General features: G+C 33.1%; 2 protein-coding genes and 1 long non-coding RNA gene across 5 annotated transcripts in view; 2 read left to right on the top strand and 1 right to left on the bottom strand.

Moving 5' to 3' along the window:
* The first annotated feature begins 428 nt into the window (after positions 1–428).
* LOC128041251 (uncharacterized) overlaps positions 429–20,481 on the top strand; it is an 88,765-nt gene continuing 68,712 nt past the window's right edge. Inside the window, exons 1-3 of one of the 2 annotated variants that reach the window (XR_008195971.1) lie at positions 429–470; positions 934–1,020; positions 1,807–1,863. This is a non-coding gene — a long non-coding RNA (uncharacterized LOC128041251). Of the gene's footprint in view, positions 471–933; positions 1,021–1,806; positions 1,864–20,481 lie in introns of those variants that run through there. The other variant, XR_008195972.1, reaches the window with a different exon arrangement.
* On the top strand, positions 9,264–10,487 carry LOC105771299 (protein TIFY 5A). Its single transcript, XM_012592722.2, has 3 exons — positions 9,264–9,454; positions 9,584–9,680; positions 10,133–10,487. Exons 1-3 carry the CDS (start codon positions 9,387–9,389, stop codon positions 10,325–10,327), a joined length of 360 nt encoding a protein of 119 aa, XP_012448176.1. The 5' UTR covers positions 9,264–9,386; the 3' UTR covers positions 10,328–10,487.
* Positions 16,263–19,797, bottom strand: LOC105767964 (glycolate oxidase). 2 transcript variants are annotated; one of them, XM_012587592.2, is made up of 12 exons: positions 19,641–19,797; positions 18,848–19,024; positions 18,556–18,680; positions 18,060–18,106; positions 17,864–17,941; positions 17,629–17,753; positions 17,430–17,496; positions 17,275–17,337; positions 17,114–17,183; positions 16,928–17,028; positions 16,720–16,824; positions 16,263–16,567 (listed from the first exon to the last, which is right to left on the bottom strand). In XM_012587592.2, the coding sequence occupies exons 2-12, from the start codon at positions 18,982–18,984 to the stop codon at positions 16,382–16,384; spliced, it is 1,104 nt and encodes a 367-aa protein (XP_012443046.1). In that variant the 5' UTR covers positions 18,985–19,024; positions 19,641–19,797; the 3' UTR covers positions 16,263–16,381. The 2 variants fall into 2 exon arrangements, with proteins under 2 accessions (XP_012443046.1, XP_012443047.1); XM_012587593.2 differs by having other exon boundaries at positions 19,582–19,756.

Here is a 20,481-nt window from a genome sequence, read left to right as displayed (position 1 = left end):
CAATCATGATACATGTAATGGCCCAAATTTGAGGTTATCGGAACAGTGGTTTCGGGACCACAAATCCGATGAGAAAAATTTTATTTTTCTTATATTTTTATGGTCTACAATTTCACAAAATGATTTCGTGAAAATTTCGTTCGAAAATTTCGACGTTTGGGCACTCAATTTAGTCAAAAGGACTAAATTGTAAAAGTGCAAAAGTTGAGTTCTACATGTTAGATGTGTCCAATTGTTATGAAACTTTAAATTGGAGGTCCTTATATGGTAATTATACCATTGGTAACTTGGTAGACAAAATGGACATGAGATAAGTGAAATAGAAAATTTTTAAGTTAGGGCAATTTGGTAATCTAGTAATTAAAATGAATTAAAAGGAAAAAGATGACAAATTATGCTCATCTTCTTCATATGAACGAAATCAGCAAGGGGAAGCCATAGTTAGGGTTTTCAAGCTTCCAAGCTCCATAGTAAGTGATCCCAAGCCCGCTTTTAATGTTCTTTACGTTTTGAGATCCCGTAGCTTAATTTAGCTTATTCTAGCAATAATTTAACCTAGGGTTTATATTTGGAAAAATACCCATAGGTGAAAAGTGTTTATTTTGATGTTTTATGATAGAATATGAAGCTAGAAATTATGTTAAACAACTTTTGCTAAGCGATTTTAAGTGAAAACGAGTAAAACGACATAATCGGTAAAAATACCTAATGTTCATAAGTACATGTTAGAGTGGGAATTTGATGTTGCCATAGAAGGAAAAATGTTCAGAATGTTATAAAACATAAGAATAAGAGATGAAGTTTAATTTCCGAGCCTTGGGGCAAAAATGTAATTATGTAAAAGTTTAGGGCAAAATTGTAATTTTGAAAAGTTAGAGTCGAGGGCTGTTTTGATGAATGTGATTATTAAATAAGTTAAATTTACTATTTTAGATCAAGAAGTACGAAACTCGAGGTTAGACAAAGGGAAGAATAAAGTTGAAGGCTAAGTTGGTGAATTTGGCTATAATTGGTACCGAGGTAAGTTTACGGTAAATAAATGCAATATTTCCATATTTATTATCAATGCTGTTATTTTCCAGAAACTATGAATTTATTTTATGAATTTATTTGATGATGATCTAAGCATGAAATGATAGAGAATTAAAATTAAAAAGTCCCGTTGATACATAAGGATGGTACTGGATACGAATGTCATGACATTTGGGTAAAGAGGTCCCATGTAAGACCATGTCTGGGACATGGCATTGGCACCGAGATGAGAGGTCACATGTAAGACCATGTCGGGACATGGCATTGGCACCGAGATGAGAGGTCCCATGTAAGACCATGTCGGGACATGGCGTTATACCGAGATGAGAGGTCCCAGTAAGACCATGTGCGGGACATGGCATGGGCACCGATATGAGAACATCCCATGTAAGACCATGTCTGGGACATGGCTTTGGCATGTTATTATCGAAGAGACCCGAGTATCCTTATTATTCCAATGTAGCTCAACGGGCTTGTAAACGAATTATGTTCATGAAAGTTCGGTTTAAAGCATAAATGGCAAGCTCGGTAAGTTATAAGAGTTAAGAACTTATTATACTATCAATTGATGTTCAACGATGCAGCAAGAGTTGAGTAAGTTATGCACACAAGTATTCTAAGTAAACAAGTAAGAGAACTAGTATGAGATTAACTAAAGAGTAAACTAGAGATATAGACATTGAGTTTAATTATTTAAGTTAAATATTGTTATTTATTTGCTAGTAAACTTACTAAGCTTTATGCTTACTTCTTTTATTTCTCTTTCTCTTATAGTATTGCAAAGCTACTTCAAGGATCCTAAAGAAGTCGGAGATCGTCCACACTATCAACTACAACTCGCTTCGGTATTTTATATCGAAACACGTTTGAGTTATGGCATGTATAGGGATTTAGTTATTTTGTATGTTTGTAATGATGATTTTGCTAATGAGTGATGTGTAAGTATTTGATGATGTATGGTCATTAAAATGGTTAAGGATGAAGGTGTTTGTTGTTATGAAAGATTAGGTGATAAATTATGCATGGAAATCATGAAAGGATAAAATTTTGCAAAGAAACAGAATTCAGGCAGCACAGTGACGTGAATTTGAAAAATCACCCAAGATAGTATAAAATGAATTAGAGGGTGAATGATATATGGAATTAAAGCTTGTTGAGTCTATTTTCATAGAAAAATAACGGTGTAGCAAAAGGAAATTTATATTTTAAGATATGTGAATTTTAGTAAGATAGGGTCAGAACTGTTTTTGGAGTCCCCTGTTCTGAGTTTAGAAAATAATTACAAATTGTACAAAAATGGTTATGAGTTGAAATTTACATGATTAGATTCCTTAATGAGTCTATTTTCTGTATAAATAAGTAAGAACTTCATATGAAAATCCTACAGTGAGAAAACTTATTTTTAGTAACAAGAGGTCAGAATAGTCGAATGGTGAAACAGGGGAGACTTTAACTAATAAACTGTACTAATTGGCTAAACCAAAAATTCTAAAAATTTTATGGTGAGTAGATATATGAGTCTAGTTTCAGGGAAAATTTACGGAATTAAATTTCGAGTTCTGTAGCTCAAGTTATAATTAATTTAGTAACTGCTGTGCGATTGGACAGATTTGCTGTAAATAGTGAAATAAATTTTCAAACCTAGTTTTTATGCTCCGAATTGGTAAGATAAGCTAAGTAATGCCTCGTGCTCGACTCCGGAAACGGTATCGGGTAAGGGGTGTTACAATACATATTATTGATACGTGGAAATTATTGGACTAATTTGAATGTTGAGTTTGTGCATGATAGGGAAATAATGTATTGAATGGATGTATGAATGTTTATTGCATTGTATAAAAAAAATATATTAGGTAAGTATAATTCCTGTTACATGAGCTTACTAAGCACAAAGTGCTTACCCTATTTCTTTTTCCCCTGTTTGTAGAGTTAAGAGCTCGGAGGTCGGATTTGGTCAGAGACACATCACACTATCAACCTCAAGATCTCGGTACATAAAGAAACTTTATTTTGGAAATCAATGGCATGTATAAGCTAGTAAAGTAGATGTTAATGTGGAATGAATGTACGGTTAGCCATTAATATGGCTAACAAATTTTGGTTTTGGTATGTGATAAGATTATCTTATGAATACGGTAAATCTATCTTGAAAATATTTTGAAATGGATTGGTTGTGTTGGATTGGTCTCGGTTTTAAAATTTTAGAGAAGAGTAGATATTTATAAACGGGTTATATTTAGTTAAAAAAATTTATTCAGTAAAATCTGGTAATACCTCGTATCCTATTCCGGCGACGGATACGGGTAGGGGGTGTTACATGAAGTTTTAATTAAGCATGGCTTGTTATTAAGTTTATGTATAATATTTATTATTATCAAATTAGATATTCTTTATTAAGTTTATATATGATGTTTATTGTTATAAATTATTATCTTTATTAGAATTAAGTGACTCGAATCCTTATTTAAATAAAGTATAGTGGTAAAATAAAATAAAACTAAAATCCCTATAGAATTATAGTTCTTTTATTTTATTTTAGAATAAGGTTTTTTAAATCTTATTAAACTCCATGTATATGATATTGATTAGAATAAGGAGTTTCACTCCTATTAGAATAAGGTTTACAAGCCTATAAATAGGCATAGTCTACTCCTCTTGTAATTAATTCGAATTCGACATAGTGAATTTTCTTCTCTTCTGCCCGTGGTTTTTTCCCGAAAGGGTTTCCACGTAAAATCTGTGTGCTCTTTATTTTCTATTTCTATTTTTCTTTGTGATATATTGTAATTACCGACATTATATTTTTCTCAAATTGGTATCCGAGCTTTCGAGTTATTCATCTCAATCACGGTAATGACGTCTTTGAAGTACGAAATTCCGCTGTTGGATCGCAACACCAGATTTGCATTATGGCTGATAAAGATGCAAGCAATTCTTACACAGATGGACTTAGAGGAAGCCCTACTAGGGGTAGATAAGATGCCTTTAACTTTGACGGAAGAAGAGAAGAAGCGTAAGGATCGAAAGGCGTTAACACAGTTACATCTGCATTTGTCTAACGAAATTTTGTAGGATGTGATGAAGGAAAAGACTGCCGCTGGATTATAGAAGAGGTTGGAACAGATATGTATGTCGAAAACTCTAACTAGCAAACTACATATGAAGCAGCGTCTTTATGCTCATCGTTTGGAGGAAGGTGCATTTGTGCACGAACACTTAACAGTGTTCAAAGAAATTCTCTTAAACTTGGAGGCCATGGAGGTTCAGTATGATAAGGAAGATTTAGGGCTGATTCTACTTTGTTCGTTGCCCCCGTCTTATTCAACCTTTAGAGATACGATTTTATATAGCCGCGAGTCTCTCACAGTTGATGAGGTTTATGATTCTTTAACCTCGTATGATAAGATAAAACATCTTGTGGTTAAAATCGACTCTCAGAGAGAGGGTCTTATTATTCGTGGGAGACAAGATCGGAATGCTGATGATGATCATGGAAGGACACAGGAACGGAATCCTCGCAGTAAATCTAAAGGTAGATCGAAGTCTTCAAACAGAGGTAAAACTTGTAACTTTTGCAAGAAGAAAGGGCACATTAAATCTGAGTGCTATAAGCTACAGAATAAGATCAAAAGGGAGGCTGCGAATCAAAATGGAAAACAACTAGAAAATTCTGGTAAAGCTGATGTTGTAGAAGATTACAGCGATGGTGAACTTCTAGTCGCTTCTGTCAACAATTCCAAAGCGAACGATGAGTGGATCCTTGATTCGGATTGCACCTTCCACATGAGTCCCAATCAGAATTGTTTTACAACTTACGAAACATTGTCTGAAGGTATTGTGTTGATGGGAAATAATGCTTCATGTAAAATTGCAGGTGTTGGAACAATTAGAGTTAAAATGTTTGATGGAGTTGTTAGAACACTAAGTGACGTACGACATGTTCCAGAATTAAAGAGAAATTTAATTTCATTGAGTACTCTTGATTCAAAAGGGTACAAATACAGCTGAAAGTGGGGTTTTGAAAATTTCCAAAGGTTCCCTCATTGTGATGAAATGGTAGAGAAAGACTGCCAAGTTATATGTTTTGCAGGGTTCTACTATTACTGGAGATGTAGCTGTGTCATCCTCTTCCTTGTCAGATGATGATATTACTAAATTTTGGCATATGCGCCTAGGGCATATGAGTGAGAATGGCATGGCAGAATTGAGCAAAAGAGGACTTCTTGATGGGCAAGGAATTTGCAAACTGAAGTTCTGTGAGCACTGCATTTTTTGGAAGCAAAAGAGAGTTCGATTCACCAGAGGAATCCACAACACGAAGGGAACGTTAGAGTATATTCATTCTGATCTATGGGGGCCATCTAGAGTGCCTTCGAGAGGTGGAGCTAATTATATGCTAACTTCTATTGATGATTTTTCCAGAAAAGTGTGGGCTTTCTTCCTGAAGCAGAAAAGCGATGTGTTTTCCGTATTTAATTCTTAGAAAACCATGATTGAAAAACAGACGGGAAAGTAAATAAAATATCTCCGCACAGACAATGGCTTAGAGTTCTGTTCTGATGAATTTAATAAACTGTGCCAGTCAGAAGGGATCATGAGACACTTGACAGTTCGTCATACTCCACAGCAAAACGGCGTTGCAGAACGAATGAACAGAACGATCATAGAGAAGGGTCGATGTATGTTGTCAAATGCCAACTTATCAAAGTCTTTTTGGGCAGAAGCAGCCTCTACTACATGTTTTTTGATCAACCGATCTCCATCCGTTGCCATTGAGAAAAAGACTCCACAAGAGGTATGGTCTGGTAATCCTGCTGACTATTCTGATTTAAAGTTTTTTGGTTGTCTTGCGTATGCTTATGTTGATAATGGAAAATTGGAACCAAGATCTATTAAATGTGTTTTTCTTGGTTATAAAGCTGGTGTAAAAGGGTATAAGTTATGGTGTCCTGAAAATAGAAAAGTTGTGATTAGCAGAGATGTTGTTTTTGATGAAACTGCTATGCTACCTAACTTATCTCTTAAAGATTCTTCCAATAAAGAAAATCAAAAGCAGGTGGAGCATCAGATTGATCTAGAATTTATAACAGAGTTGACTACTAAAGCCAGTACAAAAATTCAAAATAGAGTTGCTTCTTCACCACAATACTCTATCGCCAAAAGAACTAGAAGAGAAATTAAACCTGCAAAGAAGTATGCCGAGGCTGATCTAGTTGCTTATACTTTAAATGTGGCTGAAGATATAGATGCAAATCAAAGGCTATCTAATTATTCTGAGGCGGTTAGTTGTGAAGACTCAGAAAAGTGGATGTTTGCTATGCAAGAGGAGATGGAATCACTACACAAAAATAAAAAATGGGATCTTGTGAAACTTTCTAAAGGTAAAAAGGTTGTTCGTGGTAAATGGGTGTTTAAAAAGAAATAGAGGACTCCAAGAGTTGAAGAACCCAGATATAAAGCAAGGCTTGTTGCAAAGGGTTACAGTCAAATTCCAGGAGTGGACTTCACAGATGTGTTCTCTCCAGTTGTGAAGCATAGTTCGATTCGAGCTTTGCTTGGTATTGTGGCCATGCATGATTTGGAGCTTGAGCAGTTAGATGTAAAAACTGCATTTTTGCATAGAGAACTTGAGGAGGATATTTACATGCAACAACCAGAGGGTTTTACAGTTTCAGAAAAAGATGACTATGTTTCCTTGCTGAAAAAGTCCATTTACGGTTTGAAACAGTCACCAAGACAGTGGTATAAGAGGTTTGATTCCTTTATGACTTCTCATGATTTTAAAAGAAGTAGATTTGACAGTTGTGTTTACTTTAAGAAAAACAGTGATGGTTCTTTTGTGTATCTACTCCTTTATATTGATGACATGTTTATAGCAGCGAAAGATAAAAGAGAGATAAGAAAGGTCAAAGCCCAACTTAGTGAAGAATTTGAGATGAAATACTTGAGACCAGCAAAGAAGATACTTGGTATGGAGATTCTCAGGGATAGAAAAGTAAGTAAATTGTATCTAAGTCAGAAAGGGTACATTGAGAAAGTTCTTTCCAGATTCAATATGCAGAATGCTAAGCCTGTTAGTACTCCTTTAGCAACCCATTTTAGACTTTCATCGGCTTTGTCTCCACAATCAGATGATGAGATTGAGTACAAATCACATGTTCCATACTCTAGTGCAGTGGGATCTCTCATGTATGCCATGGTTTGTTCACGTCTAAATTTATCATATGCAGTTAATGCAGTTAGCAGATACATGGCGAATCCTGGTAAAGAACATTGGAAAGCAGTTCAGTGGGTTTTAAGATACTTACGAGGTACTACCGATATTTGTTTACAGTTTGGAAGAACTAGAGATGGAGTCATTGGGTATGTTGATGCTGATTTTGCTGGGGACCTCGATAGAATAAGATCTCTCATCGGTTGTGTCTTTACAATCGGAGGTTGTGCAATCAGTTGGAAAGCCACTTTGCAAACTATAGTCGCTTTGTCTACCACTGAAGCTGAGTACATGACGATTACTGAGGCTTGTAAAGAAGCTATATGGTTGAAGGGACTCTTTAATGAACTCAATGAAGACCTTCAAATCAATACAGTATTTTGTGACAGTCAGAGTGCCATCTTCCTTACAAAAGATCAAATGTTTCATGAGAGAACAAAACACATTGATGTTCGGTATCATTTTGTTCGTGATATTATTGCTCGTGGTGATATTGTTGTGAGCAAAATTAGTACTCATGAAAATCCTGCAGATATGATGACTAAGTCACTTCCTATAACCAAGTTTGAGTATTGCTTAGACTTGGTTGGTGTTAATTGTTGAAGATAAACCCTTAAGGGGTTTTATGGAAGAGGTGGAGAACTTGTTCATTGAAAGTTCGCGATGAAGAACTTGTTTATTAAGAATTCGTGTCAAGGTGGAGATTGTTAGAATTAAGTGACTCGAATCCTTATTTAAATAAAGTATAGTGGTAAAATAAAATAAAACTAAAATCCTTATAGAATTGTAGTTCTTTTATTTTATTTTAGAATAAGGTTTTTTAAATCTTATTAAACTCCATGTATATGATATTGATTAGAATAAGGAGTTTCACTCCTATTAGAATAAGGTTTACAAGCCTATAAATAGGCATAGTCTACTCCTCTTGTAATTAATTCGAATTCGACATAGTGAATTTTCTTCTCCTCTGCCCGTGATTTTTTCTCGAAAGGGTTTCCACGTAAAATCTGTGTGTTCTTTATTTTCTATTTCTATTTTTCTTTGCGATATATTGTAATTACCGACATTATATTTTTCTCAATCTTATTAGAAATTAATTTTGACTGTTAAAAGAAAATATTATTATAATATTTTGTAGCAACTATATATATGTTGTATTTGTTTCACATCCAACGATTTTTACAAAATGATTTCAAGAAAATTACCAAATATAAAGAATCTTTTACATAATATTAATTTTTCTAAATAACCAATCTAAACTTTAAAAATGCTTTTAATGAAACAATCTCACTCTAAAATTAATGATGTTATAAGCAACGGAGGTTTTTCAAATTCTTTAGTTAATTTGGTAGCTTAGAAAGGCTAATATTAATAACACAACCCAAATGTTAAACAAAAGACCATCCCCAAAAGAAAAATACAACCCATTTCTGTGTCATTTAATTGAATTTATACATCGTTTCCGTAAATGTCAATACTGTCTATCATTAAAAATTTCCCCTCCACAAGGCCGGTATTTTCTTATTTTATTTAATTGAATTAGACGAATAAGTTGAACTGAATAAAATAGGTCCAATTTATTGATTTTGGATTAACTGATAAGTATAAATATAGCATTTTATCTGGTTATTGTAATCTAAAATTTCATTATCAACACATGAAAAGGCAATTTAATTTTCATGAAAAAAAAACATTTTTGTTAAAAAAAGTAATGCCGACTTGTAAAAAAGCAAATCAGGAAAATGAGGTTATCGATTAGCATAGTAGTTTTATTAGAAAGGAGAAAAAACAGGAAAAAGTTGGCGTTTTGTACCTTTGTGAAACAATTAGGAAATAAGAAGAGCGTTTTCCATGTGCTTAAATTCAAGAAATTTGGAGCTGTTTTGTTTTATTTCGATTTCTTAATGGGTTGTAATTGTATTGTGTGTCGCGTTTTTTGTGCATCGCGTGTTCAACATAGCTTTCAGTACCCACCCCACCACCTTTCCTTTATATTTAACCCCTTCTTCATCTTATCCCCCAACATATTCTCATTTTCTTCTTCTCTTTCTATATTCCATCTCTTCAGCTTCTTCCCTAAACCACCCAAAGCTTTTAATCGCAGCTTTAGTTTAAAACAGACTTCTTTTTATATATAAAAATGAGACGAAACTGCAACTTGGAACTTCGTCTTCTTCCTTCTAGTTATCCCAGCGACAGTCACGACATGTAAGTACTTCCCTTTTCTTCTCTTTATATATGTAGGCTGTAGGCATTCGTTTTTCGCATCAACATTGATAAGTGTTTAACGAAATGAATAGTATAACTGATTTCTTTTTCATTTTTTGGTGATTGAAGGATGGAAGAAAGAATCGAAAGCCCAGAAACCCAGCAGCAACAGCTAACAATTTTCTACAATGGAAGAGTTTGCGTATCTGATGTTACAGAGCTTCAGGTTAGGATTCCGTTTTACTTGAGAAACTTTAGGAAATAAATGCATTGGAGTTGGATGAAGAAAAACAAAAGAATGGCGAAGAAGATTTCTATATTATTACTTTTAAATTATTTTTGAAACTACTGGAAATGTTATGTTATATCCACTTGTGAATCATAAAAATCTCTACTTTTTGTAATAACCTAGTTACTTAAATACGAAACTATGATTTAATTTGCCATTGTAATCCTAATAAATTTTAAGAGGATTTCATTTTAATTAACCACGAATTTTATGGCATGACACTTAAATCAGATTTAAAAACTCTTATATTAATTTATTGAATCCTAAATCCATGAACATGATTCAGTAAAACAACTCCATATATATATATATATATATATTCCGAGAGTTATGATATACGGATTTGGTGGGTCAGTTTTGTTAATAAATATTTGCACATGAAATTGCAGGCAAAAGCCATTCTAATATTAGCAAACCGGGAAAGAGTTGAAAGAATGAAAAGTCCGACGGGATGGGAACCGGTGTCGCCGACGTTAAAATCCCAGGTGAATAGCCCAAACACATCACTTTCCATGAAGAGATCGCTTCAACGGTTCCTCCAGAAACGAAAGACGCGAATCCAAGCTACCTCTCCTTACCATTAATATATAGAGGTCATCATCAATGCTTGAAATTTAGTGGAATTGAAGCAACTGATCTATGTTTTCGGCTAGGAACTATTACCCTTTTTTTTTAATTTTGTTTTTTGTTGTAAATTTATGAATGAATAATTACGCTAGTACTTGAAGAGTATGATTTTTTTAACCATTAATTTGTTAATTTACGTCAATTATGCTTAATTATTTCATTGTTGTATTGTTCTTGTGATGGTCTTCCATTTCCATCATTTACAACCAATATACAAAAATTGCAGGCTTCATCTTTCGTCTTGCTTCAAACTAGTTTCTTTCCCTTGCAATGCACCTATTAATTAAAATTATTGAGATACATCAGTTGATCAGCCTAGGTAAATGATAATGTTTTTGTTCTTTTAGGCGTTGAGTTCCAATTTTATTAAAATCAAAATGATAAAATATTTTCTTAATAAATTTAAGTGTTCGCGCTTTACTTGAAGTAAGAAAATAAAACGGTCAAAGTCATTTCCCTCAACAAAAATACATTAAATCATTTTATAATTTTTGTATAATTTTTTTTTTGTAAAAGATGATAAAAGAAATTTATGCATAATATTTCACAAATTAAATATTTTAAAAATAATTAGAATTTTTAATTAACTTTTTGTAATTAATTAGGTAAAATTTTTTTTTTTTTGAGTTGTACATGAATTAATATTAAAATATTAAAAGTGTTATTAACTATTTAAGGTGTGATTTAAATAATTTATATCTTTTTAATTACGAATCCGGTTTTATAAAATAAAAGATGATGATGTGCGAAACAATGTGACAATCTACTTGTCACAAAAGTAACCATTCCATATAAAATTGTTTTCTTAAATGTTTTTGTACCTTATATAATATATATGAGATCTAAGGTTGGGTTTTAACTTTGCTACAATTTATCGTAAATTCGTAATTCGTTCAGTTACATACAAATTTTGAAAATATGTTTGGGGGACAGTTATATATGCATTTTAATCGTAAAACTCAGTACGGATGGTTCTGCAATGGCTGCTAATCTTGGGAGGGCTGAAAATGGGATGCTCCGTATTCCCCGTATCACAAATTTGCAAGCGGGACTATGGGGGTTTATTACTTTAATTCAAAATCAGAGTTCAACTAATCCTTCGTTGCATACTCTTGTTTATGGTTGCATCATTCTCTTTGCTGATTTCCATTGATATCAGTTGAAGTACACGTTTAAAGAAGGTAATCAATGTGTTGCTATGTTGGCTAAATTAGAGAAGACAATGTAATTTAATAGTACCATCACTATAATTATAGGTTACAAAATATTAAAAAATAAATAAATAAACAATAAAAAGCACAAAAACTTTATCAAAATTTGACCAACTATACCTACATCCTTAAACACTACTAACCATATTTTATTGCGATTTGTCCATTATGCGTGCTAACGCATCTATTATGCCATTTTTGCTATTTAACTTATTTCTTTTACTTTCCTGATAATATTAAATAAGAATTTTAATCAATATGTATAGAGTTGATTTCAAATAATTTTCAAATTTTCATTATGCCATAATTAAATTTTACGACTTGGACTAAGATATTTCCACATGTTTTATATCGTCAACATCTCCTAAGAATATTCTCACTACATGGTAAGAGAGAAACTGTAATAATCCTGGAAAATTTGACGGTAATAATTTCACTTCCAATTAAATTATTCTAAAAATATTAAACTTTTTTAAAAAATTTATATTATATGTATATATTCCACTCAATCGGGAATCTGTGTGGTGGAAGGACAAGGCGTGCGATTGGATTAGGAATTGGCTTTGTTGGAACCGATGTCCACTGTGACGGTAGCTGGAGATTGTGTGGTCTGGTCTCAAGGGTATGCAGTAAAGTTGGAAATCCAACAAGTTGGTGAATAATAAAAACAAAATCACGCCCAATTGATTAAGGTGCCGACTCAAAAATCACAATCCCAACAACTTAGAAAATGATCATACAGCTGGATGCCGTGTGTTAGAAAACAAAAATATAGGTAAATGAAATCACCAGGAAATCGTGCCCTCCAGACCCCAGCTGTGTTTCTTCTGGATTTCCCGTTCTTTGCCACTCCAAAATGCCCAAAGAAACTTCCCCGAAGACGCGTATGAATTTGATGCTTAGAAATTTGAGATAATGTCAGGTAATGGGTCACGAAATTTCGTTCGAAACTTCACATCACTAAGTTCTGCATGGCTCAACTAAAATTTTAGCTCATTTGTTAGGTCCATGCTGGACTCGAAAAATAAGTTTAAAATTTTATTTATTTTCGACTTAAATAAAAATGTTAAAATTTAGGCTTGACTCGGCTCGCCCATATTAATTTTTATATTATTTTAAAATATTTATAATATATCAAAAATATTAAAAATATCAAAATAAATATTTTCTAACAAATTGAAAATAAAATTTGAAAAATATGTATACTTAAATAACATTAATATAGATGCAACTTAACAATCAAATGCCTCTAAAATAATAACAAAATTAACAAATGTCTTCAAAATAATAACAAAATTAACAATAAAAATAAGTTTTATACAATATCCAAATAATAACAACAAAATAGTAGCAACATTGTAATACCCCGAAAGTTACTACACTAAGGGTGAGTTTGGATGGACGATTGGGTGCGGTGCGGTGCGTTTAGCTTACTTTTTATCTCACGCTACAGTATCGCTACAGTATCTAATCTCACCGCCACCGTTGTTTTTACACTAACCGCAGCTAAACGCACCGCACATCCAAACCCACCCTAAGAAAGTGAGATATTGTTCTTGATATAGTAAAATAAGGAAATAAAGTGACAAAAAGTGAAATTTAAGTTATGTCAACACTGGAAAGTATATTATGATATATTAATTCAAGAAAGGACTAAATCGTAAAAGTGAGAAAAATTTTGTGGCTCAAGAGTAAATACTCAAAATTTAAGGGGTTAAAGTGTAAAGATTAAAAAGTTGAAGGACCAATAGTGTAAATATTTTAAGGGTGGGATGATCTAGAAACTAAGGAAAATGGATGAATTAGGACCAAATTGAATAAGTGAAAAAAGCATCAGGGGTTAAATCAAAATTTTACCAAAATCAGTGGAAGCATTTTGAAGAATCATAAGGGGCAAAATAGTCATTTAGTAAAGAAGATAATTTTGAAGAGTAATGATGATGTTGGTGATATTTTAGATTAATTAAATAAATAATAGTTTATTAATATTTTGATTTGACTTTTAATTATATATATATTTTTTATTTTATTATTATTTTATTTAGTATATAAGGAAAGAAAGATGATGAGATGAAGAATTCTCATCATCTTTCCATGCCACTAACGTGAGAAGAGAAAAGAAAGAAAGAAATTTTCTTTTATTTATAATTTGGTCCTTTCACTAAAAATTCACCATTTTCACTTAGAAATCAAAAGAATTTTCATAGCTACTAAGAGAGAAAAATAATAAGGAGGCTATGGGGAGTTAGAATATCAAGTTAGATTCAAGAAATGGAAGCTGTAGGAGAGAGAAAGTTAAGTTAAATTTTGGTTTCAAATGAATAAGGTATGAATGTTAAGGTTTTATGTTATTTTTAAGTTTAGTAGTTAGGGGTGTGCATAATTCGGGTAAAACCGAAAAAATTTAGTTAACCGACCGAAATTAAGGGCAATTTTGTAAAAATGTAAAAAATGACCAAATTGCACGAAATGAATTTTTTATTGTATAAATTAATATAATGAAAGAAATTATTAATATCAAGTGGGTTTAGAGCTTTAATTTTGTTGTATGATGATATTATAAAGTGATTTTGTTAAATATTGATGTTAGGATCAAATTGTGAAAATGGTTAAAATATTAGGGTTTAGTATTAAATTTTGTTTTATTAAGGGTTGTATGATAGCCTAGAATATTTGGATAAATTATTAATTGAGAAAAATTAGTTGATTTGATAGATTAACTAGTTAAGGGATAAATTGTAAAAGTTGTAAAACTGGGTAATTGTGTAAATTCAAAAAATTGAAGGGTATAAATTGTGAAATGAATTGAAACTGAAATACATGCTAATGAATGAGTAATTTTATATTTTAGATTAAGATTCCGTAGATACTTGAGAAAAAAGGAAAAATAGCGGAATAGTCCCCGAACTCCCGCAATTATTACAATTCAATTCGTAAGTTTGTATGGTTTAAGTTTAATAATTATATTGAAATGATGAATAATATTATGTATTTAGTATATTATTGAAAAATAGAATATTGTTAAATTATTATGTATTTAGCATGTTGTTGAAAAATAGAATATTGTTAAATTATGAATTTGAAGTGAATATCCGATTTAAAAGGAACGCGGGATTGAGTACAATTATTGTGTGGCGAAAGACAACAAAGGAATAATTGACAGCAAATTACCCAAGTAAACCGAGGTTTAGCATTTGTTGCGAACTTTCGTGTTTAGTTTTTGTTTAGCTCTCACAAGCTTCTGTTTAACTCATATAAGTTTCTGTTCAACCCTAATGGGTTTCCGTTCAGCTCTTATGAGCTTCCGTTCAACCCTTATGGGTTTCTATTTAGCTCTCATGAGATTCTGTTCAGCCTTCAAGCTTCTGAAAGCGATGTGCTAATATTCATAAGTTGTTCTTCGAATGGTAAGTTATCGAGAGTTATCTTGGATGATATATGTATATGAAGAAACAGTAAAAGAATGATATGTATCGTGAAATGTATATATATCAATATCTTGATATGTTGATTAATGGAAATTATGTAAATTGAGACGAGTAATAAATTCAAGTGTGACATGTTGAGATAATAAGGTTATTCATGTTGAAATTATATGAAATATGTTCAAGTGCGCTAACAAGTGTTGTTGTTTGATGCTTAGACAAGTGCCAAACTAATGGTTGAATGATAATATGTTTAATTATAAGATGCATTGAAATGGTAGGTGCTCAAATGAAAATATGCTTGTGCTTATGAAAGAGTGGTAAGGTTTAAGTTATGCAATTTCTTATGAAATGCTTTATCATGTGATTAATTTGAAAAAGGTCTATGTTTAAATGCACTAGCTTGTAGTTATGGTTGAATGATATGCTTATGACTGGTGTGTTATGCATATGGAATGAGTGTGGAAAGTAAAGAAACGCAAATGAAAAGAAAGAAAATTTGAAAGAGTTAAAGTTGTTTTAAATCCTACTATGCTAGGAATAATATGTATCAGTGATACTGTAGATTTATTCACTTAGTGAGTTGTGAAATATAACTTCATGGGTATTGTGGTATCAATATTGGATTATTCTTGATATGTATAAATTTCATATTTAAAAAGAAGTATTATGATTAAAATTTATACGAGCTTATTAAGCATTCAGTGCTTATGTATTTGTTTTCCTTTACTTTTGAGATTATCGGAAGCTCGATTGGGTTGGAAGCTTGTCGGAGTTGTATCACTATCCATCGGTTCTATCGGTACTTTCAAATATTTTGATTTTGGTTATAATGGCATGTATAGGTATTTTGTTTAATGATGGCTTATATGTAATTTGTTGAGTTTAGTCACTTATTTTGGCTTGTTTTGGATGTCTAATTATGGCTTGTTGATATGTGTAATGTTGATTGTAGATTGACACAGAATTGGGTGAGAAATATGGCTTGTAAAATGTCCTATTTTCGTCTACACGGGCACGGACACGGGCTGAGACACGGCCATGTGTCCCTATTTCGAATGCCCACACGGCCTGAGACACGGGCGTGTCTCTAAACCGTGTGACCCCTGCAGTGTTGAAAATTTTAAATAATTCCGAAAATTTTTTTGAGTTTTCGACTTAGTCCCTATTTGTTTCTAATGCGTAATTTGGGCCTCAAGGGCTCGTTTAAGGAACAATATGTATGATTTTGATTAGTTTCTAATATGAATGCTAGATGAAATGAAATGTCTGATAATTAATTTGTAAACTTGTATCAAATCAAGCACTAGGTTTATTTTAATGGAAATATAGACTCCTAGAACTTTTGACCATTTGAAAGAAGCCATCATCACCTTTACAACCTGGGTACAACACGAGGTTCGTCCCAATCGGCAACAATGTGGTTTCGTGTGATCTCCTTTAGTGAGCGGCAACCACTTAATGCCATAGTCAGCTCAAATTCATCGCGTAGCATCTGAAGCACTTTCCTAACACCAGCTTCCCCTTCCGCAGCCAATGAAAACACTACTGGCCTTCCAATCTGAAAATGAAATATCACACGGTTTCCAAATTCAATCAGGATTTATATGTGAATATATACCGCGTGGGTTGTTCAAGAAGGGGTTGCTAGATATGTTCTGGAACAGCTGCAGGGGAGGATAGGCTAATTATCCTATATGTACAAATACTTACAAATATTCCCGATGCACCCAGAGCCAATGCCTTGAAGACATCGGTTCCACGCCGAACCCCTCCATCAAGAAAAACAGGAACTCTGCCTTGTGCAGCTTTAACAACCTGTATGTTAGCTCCACTAAGTTATTAAACTCCAACAGTACTACGCATATAGATTTTCAAAAAATGGCAATTATAGTATATGTTATTCACTGGAAGTATGTACCTCTTCCAAAGCCATAATAGTTGCAGGCACATAATCAAGCTGGCGAGCGCCATGATTGGATACAATGATTCCTGCTGCTCCAGCTTGTATGGCTAGCCTTGCTGCAATATTAACATTGCAGGTTTCATGACAAAAATATTGAAACGAAGTAGTTTCATTAAGATGGCTTTAGATCAGCTTGCATACCATCCTCAGCAGTAAGAACACCCTTAACTAGAATAGGCAACGATGTTATCGTCTGGAGCCACTTTACATCCTGTTTTATAGACCATAAACACAATTTGAGAATTTTTTCTATTTTATACAGTCCCAGAAATGTAATATATATATTATATACAACATCTTACTTTCCAGCTCAGTGACCTATCAATTTGACCAGCAACATAAGAAGCTAGTCCAGAGTCATCGGTCTGCCAGATAATCTCCACAATTAGATGAACAAACAGATAAAGTAAATAGATAATGAATGACTGAGACTGATTAGGGATAAAATAGAATTTACCTTATCCATTTTGCCAAGGTTTAAACTCTCAAAGTTTTTCAAAGTCAGAAATGGTGGCAAAGTAAACCTGCAAGCGAGTATGTGCAAGAAATCCAATACTGTCATATTCTTTGCACGGTGAAACAATGAAACCAAAACTAAGACCCTCCTTTCCTTCGCCCACTTTCAGAAGTTAATTTGCTTGCATTTGATGTCTCACCTGTTCTTGATATCAGCTTCCCTGCGGCCAAGTCTTGGAGTGTCCACCGTAAGGGCAATCGCCTTGAAACCAGCCCTTTCGGCTCTTCTCACAAGCTGTGCAACCACATTCCTGTCTTTGTATACCTGAACAAATAAGCAGTAACCATTGATCATTTGATGATTCAGACGATACAACACAACACTAACAAGCAAGACAATATGCAAAAAGTGTAAAGATGATTTCTCAAACTCACATAGAGTTGGAAAAAGCGAATGCCAGGTCCCGTTGAAGCAACCTCCTCAACGCTGGAAGTAGCCCACGAGGATAGTGTCTGAAGGGGAAAATCATAAATAAAAATCTAAAGCAGCAGACTGCGGGAGGCAGAATACAAGCTATGCATATACAAATTCGGATTTAGAGTAAAGATAACTTAATAGTGAGAATCAAACCATAATTGTTCCTGCAGCTGAAGCTGCTCGGGCTGTTGCGTATTCTCCTGCGTAAAGAAACACACTTTCACATTAAGACAGAGATACACGAATTAAAACAAGTACATAATATACACCTACAATCTTTAGTGTTTCAGTTAAAGACAACAAACCAGCTCCATAAATGAATTGAAGATTTCTAATTTCAAAAAACATTCAATATTTAAGCTGATTTGTTTGACTTCTATGGCATAGTCCATGAACATCATAAGTAAGAGTTGATGCTATGTCTGCATACGAAAGTTAAATTTTACATTTTATTCACTCCTTCGCATCTGGAAATCATTCGTATACAAATTTGTTCTGTTTCACGAAATATCCAGAGTTGCAATGTAAATCATCATGCAAGTCTAAGCATACTCAGCAACCAAAGACGACTGTGCTCAATCTGATATGTGAACATTAGTTGCTCAAACAATCTCATAACAAGGGTACTAAAAAACCAGAACATTCATACCTTCAGGGTGAGCCATTTTCTGCATAGCAGTCGGAGCAATCATGATAGGCATTGAAATCTTGAATCCCAGGACAGTGGTGGTCATGTCAATCTTGCTAACATCAATAAGAATGCGGGGTCGAAACCTATCATAAAATAAATGAACCAGAATAATTAAATGAAAAGATAAAACTAAAACTACTATATAACCCACAAAGAAAAAAGATTGCCAGAAAACCTGGAAGTATGGTTACGTTTTTCATCGCAAGTCCACAATACAAAAGCTATTCATTTGTAAAGTAACAGAACTTACAAAATCCTGGAAAATGCATTTCGATTCTCCTTGAGAGTCCACTGGTCCTCTGCACCTGATGCATAGTAGTCATAAACCATCTTGGGTAACTTCTCTTTTGCAATGGCCTCATATTCAGTGACATTAGTTATCTCCATTTTTTTTCCTTACAGATAATTTTTGCTATCCCAATGTAATCTGAATTCCAGGAAAAAAGAAAATACGTCAGACTGATGTCGTTCAGAGAAAATAGGAGAGCTAAAACAAAGGTCAACTACACTATAAGATCACCGCAATCTAAACCCCTGCCTAAAACTCCAATACTAGAGTGGCCAGCATGGCAGAATCAAAAGAAATCCGTAGAGTACTACTTTTTTTTTTTTTCTTTCAAGGCCAAAAAGTCCCAGCAAAAGGCAATTAGGAATGATTTTATCACTTTTCTCCAACTTTTTTTCAGTGACTCAAAAGTTTCAAATCCACTTAAATCTTCTGTCAAAATAATTGAACTCCACAACATATAACTAAAAAGGAGTATAGTGAAAACGATCACACGTTAGTTATTTAAAGCTCATGATTGTAATATTACACCACTAGATTAAATTTAGGATGTTGACGGGAAAGTTCAAATTAAATCCACTTCAATGAAAATAATCGCAAAAAGAAAGGTTGACAAGTTTCGATCATTCAATAATTACTCGACCAAAACCAGAAATCAGTTCAAACCCATAATCAAACATACAAAGATGATGACATACCTAAGGTTTTAAGAGAAAACTATAATCGGACAGAACATTATAAAGAGCAAAGAACAGACCTTGGCTACGTCCAACAATGGAGAGCGAGAGAGAGAGGAAGGGGGGGGGGGAGATGAAGTGAAAAGGATTGGAAATAATGGTGGAGAGAGAAGTAACCAAAAAAACAAACAAACAAGTGACATGGTGTGGAGAAAAGATGTGAGAGAAATATATAGAGAGCATTATTGGGATTGGCCTTTCAAGGCGAGCATTTGAAGCCAAATCTGGGTCATGGAAACGTCAGAACCTGTGTAGTGATCGTTTTCCTTTTATTCTCATTGCTCCAACCATCCCCATCTAATTTGCATTTGAATTTTAATTAATGTGTCTTTCGGTTAATTTAATTTCTCTTTCGATTTTAATTTGATTACTCTAATTTAATTATAAACAAAAGTTTCAATAATATATTTATCATTTTGAAATTAAAATTACTATCAAACCCTTCACCTATATCTGTGGAAATAAATTGTAACAATTTTTTTCCACCCATTTATAAAAGATTAAATCAATTGAGTCTTAACTCGATTGGTATTGGTATTATTGTTAATATAAAAATACGTGAATTCGGGTGTGTTGTTGAGGAGTGACTATAAATAATTCTAGTCATTATATAAAATAAATATAATCATTTTCTATAATAAAATTATTAATATCAAAATATTAATTGAATTTTCAACAAGGCATGAGTTAAATCTCCATATAAATTAAATGTGATCAAATATTATTAAAACAGGAAGAGAAATGGATGTTTTATCCTTTATTTTCCTCCTCAAGATAAGTATTCCCCCCATAAACTCTAAACAAGCTTTGTTGTAAACGATGGGAGTGTGGCGAGTGAGAGTCGTCGCTTTCTTATGTTGG

Source organism: Gossypium raimondii, chromosome 5 (assembly GCF_025698545.1).
Source record: "Gossypium raimondii isolate GPD5lz chromosome 5, ASM2569854v1, whole genome shotgun sequence".
Classification (NCBI taxonomy): domain Eukaryota; kingdom Viridiplantae; phylum Streptophyta; class Magnoliopsida; order Malvales; family Malvaceae; genus Gossypium; species Gossypium raimondii.
Note: the sequence above shows the minus strand (reverse complement) of the source record. Positions and strands in the feature narration are given on the sequence as shown.